Consider the following 7,079-nt stretch of genomic DNA (forward strand, 5'->3'; position numbering starts at 1 on the left):
AAGCCCCGTGAAACGGTCCGATACTCTTCTACGAACGCAGCACGAAGAGCACGCCTTCACCTTTCTGTTTGATATGAACTTCATCGTCTTTAAGGACGATCGAAGCTTCTCCAACCTGGTCCAAGCTATAGCTGTCTAATACGTTGTAAATAACGACTTCATTCATGGTTAATAAACATTTAACTTGTGTTTTATGGATCATATGATTACAAGCCATTAATAGGAACAACTTCTGGGTTGAGAAATCCCCTTTTTGTCTTTATAGCTTTCTTCATGCAGGAACACATCGACCGTTTAAGACTTAAAAAGGGGAGAAAGTCAGGAACCTTTATAAATGCTTCATCAACATTTATAACTGATGTTTACCAGCATTTATAACTGAATTATTACTAAATATAAAACAAACTAAAGCTGTTCCTACCAATGGCTTAGAACGGATCTATAAAAAGCATTAGTAAATGATTTATTATTCATTAATAAATCCATAAGATAAATATGCATTGAGCTTCTAACCTTTTGTTCTACTGGATGTGTGAATACTGATACTCTAAGAGGTGTAAACAGAGACTTTATACTTTTAATACTGTAAGTTTTGCTTTGCAGAAAACTTTTACTTTGTATTTAGCGTCCGTCTGTCTCAGTGAGGACTAAAGTGGAATGATTCAGGAAACGCTTTAAGAAGCCATCAAACACAAGACTGTAGGACTGTAAAATAGACTAAAACAGCACCGGCCATACCACCAAAACACTGTGACAGGAAGTAATAATTCTGTGCATCACTATATCTTCTATGCTACTATAGAAACATGAATACTATACATTCAATATACCACCAGGATCTGAAGGGTTTAGCTTTACACCTGCACACTTTGACTCGTTTCTTTTAAATGTGTTCTGAAGAGTTTTTCTTTTTAAGAATTAAATGCATATTGGTTTAGTGTTTGAATCAGAGGGTTTGCATGAAACTCTTTTTAAAAGCAGTTTCTTCTCTCGTCCACCAGAGTAAACGGACATAATTCTACTTCCTGTTCAGCCACACAGGACTTTACATCTTCAGGAGAACGCCGTCAGTGATCGCTAATACTAACGACACACACACACACACACACACACAGGCAGTGCGCAGTGCCCAGTACGACATCTACTCATGATCATGATGTAATCCTCATTTTTGGGGGATTTGGGTCGGTGAGACTGCAGCGTGTTGGGATAAGCCCGGGGGAGGGCAGGGGAGCGCCGAGGGAGTCGGGAGATACATCAGCACAGAGTGTAATACTGCGTTCTACTGAGATCAGAATATTTGAGTTTTAGAGGATGAATTCAATAATGAATACATACAGCTAATCTGAAAGCATCAAACAACCTGCAACATTTTACTTTGAAACTGTTTGATCTGATATGAAAATCATGTTTGTGGGCCCTGATTTGGATATTTTAAAAAAGGTCAGGTCTGATTCTGCAGCACATTTTGTCACAAACTATGACCAGGATCTCTTTCTTTTTGATCAATACGCATTTTCCATTTAATCTAAAAAGGTTTTAGAAGAGTTGCAGAATTAAAACATTTAATCAGTCACCTAATTTTGAAGATTTACACCCATAGGCAACATATTAGCTGCTCAGAGTGATGTTTGTTCCTGAGTAACTGGTTTCCATCATTTCCTCGAGAGCACTCCACACCTGCCTCTACCTCGGCATCCCTCAAGGATTCAGCATGAAAAATGAATGCGCTATTAATAATCTGTGAGATCCCTGATCTGACAAAAACCTGGGGCTACAAGGAGAAAAACATTCATTCTCTCAAAAGCATCATCGTGAATAGAAAAGGACCGAGTATAAGTGAATGAAAACGAAGCAGAAGAACTCTAACTTGTCACCGCAGGAGCCTTGTTCTCCAGTTGTTATGCTGCTGCAGTGTTGCATGATGACGTAACAGGCGCACAGGTTTGTGTGTGTGGTCATGTCCTCGCTTCACACACACACACACACGGCTTGCAGAGCAGGAGGAGAGGCGGTGTTAACCGAGCTTGGTGATCTGTAGATCTCCTTTTATCTGCACTGTGTCGATTGAGGAGAAAGATTTCACTTTGTGATAAAAGTCAAAGAGCTGGTGTCCGTCCACGAATATCCGGAACCTCAGGTGCTCGCAGTGCATCTCAATCTGCAAAAATAAATATACAAAATGACATTAGCACTGGAGCATCAAACTGCAATAAAGAGGGATTAATACAGGAAATAATTAGACACTCCGGTTTGTTCGCTCTCTTAGAATCAGATGAGAAGTCTGTACATTAAGTATGAAGTATGACGGGTTGAGGGCAGCGTAATGCGTTTACATTCCTACCAAGAGGCTACACCCACACACCTGGAGCAGGTGTTCTCATCATGGGGAGAATAAAGGACAAGCAGAGAAGTGTGTCAAAAAACTATTCGATTAAGTATTAACGCTGGGAGTGTTTTAACTTGTCCCAAACCACCAAAATGCTGTCTGATAAATAAGCATTATTGCAGCTGCTCACTGTGAACCTCAACAAACACGCAACAGAGCGAAACGCCAAAGAAAACAAAACTTCTAGGTGTGATGTCACTTCCTGTGGCAGACCGTCCGTCCGGCTGTGAAACCGCGCGGCACATCAAGTGTCCGTCCACACGCCACAGAACTCATCTGCATGACAGCCGTTAATCTGCAGAGTCACGACCTGCTCGGTCACGCTCCGACCACAACACAATGACACGTTATCAGAGAGCTGACGTTACATAACCAGACACAGGGATCAACTCTAAAAATAAGACAAAGATGGTCACTGCTGTGTCTTTAAAAAAGAGGAATGTCTTCTGTCTTCTAGTTTCAGTAGGACGCTCTTGTTGAAGCGTTGGTGAGTTCACATCAGATATTTTTAGGGCGAACACCATATGTGTTATTCATGAGCATTTTCAGAATTATTAGAGCGGACACGTCCTCGGGTCTTATGAGAGTTACTCATCATGCATGTGCTGCTGCTGCTCAACCCGGACACACAAACAGCTGATGACCCTGATGCAGCACACAGACGAGAGGCAGCCTGTGTTTACAGCAGATAGATGGGATGTAGCAGCTCCAACATGTTCCAGTCTGTCTCTTAGTTCTGTATCCGTCTTATTGTTTGTAAAGTATTTGACAGGATTTGAAAAAGAGAACCATTCCACCCAAAAACACGTCAACAATGTTAACAAGGAAGCAACAAACCACCAACAAGCTAGGTGAGATCATTACAGAAACAAACTGGTCCCATAATAAATGCTGCAGAACAAAAGTTGGAACCGGCGTACGGTTCAGCATTCTAAGGCCTCCATCACACCGAGACGCGTAGCTAGAGACCACAAGCTGTGTGACGTAGTCATCGTGACGTCATCCATTGGTTTGTGGACGTTATGAAGCCTTGAATTTGGTAACGTTGGCGTCGCCATCTTGGAATACGGTCGTCGCGGAGGAGTGGAATCGATACAACACAGTATTGCAATATCTTCAGTGGAAATATTGTATCGATACACGAACCCCAAGTATTGAACTATTAATATTGGAAATGCAAATTTAAAAAAATTGCTTTTTCAGTCAAGACAAACCCACTGTGCTGCAATAAAAATGATTAAAGAAAGAAAACTTTCTTATTAGATAAAACAGATGTTGGCAAACTGCATAATTTGCAGGTAATATATGTTATTGCTACATTCTGCATATCGCAAAATGTTTTAAACTAAATAAGATGGTATCGTGGGTCTTCTGGGGATTCACACCGCTACTCTTCACACTGCCTTTGTCCCGTCTTTTGCACTTGTTTTGTTTTAATGCCGTATTTTATCCTTAAGCAGCTTATGCTGACTGATTTGTTTGCACTGCTTTAATATTAAATGCATCACAATTGGTCCCGAAAACAACCATATAGAAACACGTTGTCCTTCTGACATGGACGTGGGTTTGAGGGTGGATTTCCTATTTAAAGTTCTTATCTCATGTTAATCTGGTTTAGATAATATGGTTTAACTGGAGGTTTATTGCCAACTCATCACGCCTGCTGCTTTTGTTGTAAGAGCAAGCTCATGGAATTAAAGAAATAACGGTCCAAAGGAAATAAGATCCATTGTGTAAGAAAAACCCTCACTGTAACCATGACAAGGAAGAACAGAGGCCAATCAGATCAAAGGATGCTCAAGCTAAAACAGAGCATCCCACAATCTTCATGAAAGCACTCGTGTTCCAACAAGAAACCAGCAACCTGAACTTGAATACAAAAAAAAGGGATCTTTACCCTAAAAGGCTGATCGGGGATGAAGGGAAAGTAGTCGGTGGACGCCTCCTCCCCCGTCCACTTCCCAGAGATGCGGGCGCTGCGCAGGAACTGGCGGTCGGTGAAGCGGGCGGTGAGCTTCATGGCCACGTCGTGAGGAGTCCCCTCCTTCTCCGAGTCTCTGCCGCAGGTCAGGCTCACGTCAAAGCTGAGGGAGGGGAGGGTGGAACGAGAGGTCAGACAGACAGCATACGAGTCCAGCGACTAATCTGGGATAAGTCAAATGCATAATTCTGCTGCTGCTGCTTAAGAGCAAACACATTGTGTGTTAATTATGCATAATCCCTGCTGCTGCTGCTATTGGTTAGGTTTTACCCCCTGCAGCTTCGCCTTCTTTGTGTGAGGACATGTTAACCAAACTATAATACATTATATTTGTATAGCGCTTTAAAAAGAAGGTACTCAAGGCACTTTACATGTTAAAAACAGAAACAATAAAAGCAATTACAATATGAACAAAAGAGATGACATTTTAAGTTTTAAGTGCAGTTTTTAAGGTGGTGAGTGACGGAGAATGTCTGAGGTAATGGGGGGAGAGAGTTCCAGAGGGAGGGGGGGCAACGATGGAGAAGGCCCTTGGCCAGAGTAGGGGGGGTAAGGAGGTTGGCATTGGTGGATCTGAGGTGGCGGGGGGGAGCGTGTCGGTCGCAGGAGGTCCCAAAGGTATGAAGGGGTTCAGGGTCGTGAAGGAGAATCTTGAACTGGATTCTTTGCTGTATTTTAGGTTTTGATGGACTTGGGGGGGGGGGGGGGGGGGGTCAAGTCAATGGGATCTCTGGTGCAGTAGTGGGAGAGCAGGCGGGGCAGCTATAGCAACAAAGGGAAGCTGTTTCTGGAGCGCTTCTCTCTCAGCCACGTGAACTTTGGCATGAAAACCGGTGCCAGCAGCAGCTTCTCAACACGATGAGGTCATGGAGAGGTTCCATCCAAGTTTCCATGAAGACTATAGAGGACACACCCAAAACAAGTCTGCTCCACTGGGTCCTTTTCACCCCCTTTCTTTCCCTCCCTGCTGGTTCTTGGGGGCACGCCCTGTCTCTGCATACTTAAGAAGCCACCATGGCTGCCCACGCAGTGAGTGACCAAGTCTGACTGGCTAAGAACAAAAAAAAGCTTATCTCTTTCAAAAATGAATGTGTTTAAAATATGCTGAGGTGAACAGGCTCTCCAGGTAAGGAGTGCGTGCATGCATTGTTTAGAGGCGTTATCTTACCTGTCTGGCTCCAGGTCGACAATGCCCATCACTATGATCTTCTTTCCTGGCCGCAGGCCGCCCCGGATGCGCCCGCTGAACGGCACCGTCTGCATAAAAAGAAGTGCATTTCTATTAGCGATGAATCAAAAACAATATACAACTTGCATGCAGACAGTTCTTTCATACCAGCAGACGAGATAAATCCTTGTCAGGTGAGATGAGGCCGGGGTTCCCCAGCGAGTCGTTCAGGGTGTCATCCTCCACGTTCTTCAACACCTAAAAGAACAAACAAAGCATGCAAACTGTCATTTATGAGGTAGCTACATTTAGGATATTCAACTGGTTTGGTTTGAGGTGAAACAGCACAAGGCTGCAGGCCTGTTTATTGATAAATACACAGCATGTGGCCTTCCGTTCCCCAACAATGACGAGGTGAGGGCAGACCTGTCATGTTTTCTTTCGTGTGCCATGTGAAAGTCTAAATTAGCCCCAATAAACTGCACATTTTACGCATTTTATTAGACTGTGATGGTCCGGTTGAGCGGCCTATGTGAGCGCGCGCGCGCGCACACACACACACACACACACACAAACACCGCCGATACATTTCACCTCCAACATATTGGATTTCCCTCAACATGAAAGAGGAGTCACCTCGCGAATGTAAAAAAATGCTCTGCGCGCGGCGCTCCGCACTTTAGCCTGCACATAAGCGCCGGATTAAAACGACACCCACGGTGCGCTAATACATCAAATCCGGCATTCACGCACGGGGGGGAAATAAACACGAACACGCGTAACGCGCGTAAAAGCTCCCAAAAATATACTCACTATTCCGTCCTTTTCCGCTGCCTGCACCGCCATCTTGAGCAGAAGAGCATAGGATGCTTATTATCGGTACAGAGAGGGAGCGCTGCCGGGGGGGGAGAGCGTGGTGTGTCCGCGTCGTGGCGCTGACTCAGGAGGATATTCCTGTTCTCCTGCTGCTGGCTCCTGGGTCTCTCTCTCTCTCACAGCCGGCCAGCAGGACGTCTCTCTGAAAATGGGTGGATATCTGCTGACGTGTGCTTTTATAATAATTACGGACTCAAAAGCTTAATCCCCGTCTGTTGGAGAGGGCTAATCAGACCCAATCAGCGCTCTTTGGACTCTTTTTTATATGGGAACAAAAATCCATTTTATAATATAGTTATATTGAATGAGCCTCAGACTGCTACACTCGCGTGTCCTGAATTGAGGTTAAATGTGACACCACTCAATACTTTTGAATGATTAAAACCTCTGAGGCTATAAACAGCTATAAATAGACCAGTTTCTGCTCAGTTTAATTGCTTTTCATTGAATTAAGTGCACATTTGGCACAAATACTCCCTCCTCTTTCTGTCTTTTTAACTGTGCATGTGCATACATACACCCCCAACCCCCCCCCCCCCCTCTCTCTCTCTCTCTCTCTCTCTCTTTCTCTCTCTCTCTCTCTCTCCCTCTTTATATATATATATAAAACGGTGTGTGTCTCTATTTAGTTTACTGGTGCATTCTGCCCCTCTGTGGACATTTAA

At 44.0% G+C, this 7,079-nt stretch overlaps 1 protein-coding gene across 1 annotated transcript; it reads right to left on the reverse strand.

Annotated features, from left to right (window-relative positions):
* Positions 1-1,695: 1,695 nt before the first annotated feature.
* On the reverse strand, positions 1,696-6,431 carry LOC306703443 (galectin-related protein-like). Its single transcript, XM_079169420.1, has 5 exons — positions 6,352-6,431; positions 5,707-5,796; positions 5,539-5,627; positions 4,287-4,473; positions 1,696-2,161 (listed from the first exon to the last, which is right to left on the reverse strand). Exons 1-5 carry the CDS (start codon positions 6,382-6,384, stop codon positions 2,018-2,020), a joined length of 543 nt encoding a protein of 180 aa, XP_079025546.1. The 5' UTR covers positions 6,385-6,431; the 3' UTR covers positions 1,696-2,017.
* Between the last annotated feature and the right edge of the window lie 648 nt (positions 6,432-7,079).

The sequence above is a fragment of the Pholis gunnellus genome (assembly GCF_910591455.1).
Source record: "Pholis gunnellus genome assembly, chromosome: 11".
Lineage (NCBI taxonomy): Eukaryota > Metazoa > Chordata > Actinopteri > Perciformes > Pholidae > Pholis > Pholis gunnellus.

Coding starts and splice junctions, on each gene's coding strand:
- LOC306703443 (XM_079169420.1), bottom strand. CDS start 6,384: ATGGCGGTGCAGGCAGCGGAAAAGGACGGAATA. Junction 5,797..6,351: donor CAGCGGAAAAGGACGGAATA/GTGAGTATATTT, acceptor TTGTTCTTTTAG/GTGTTGAAGAACGTGGAGGA. Junction 4,474..5,538: donor GTCGACCTGGAGCCAGACAG/GTAAGATAACGC, acceptor CCCCTCCCTCAG/CTTTGACGTGAGCCTGACCT.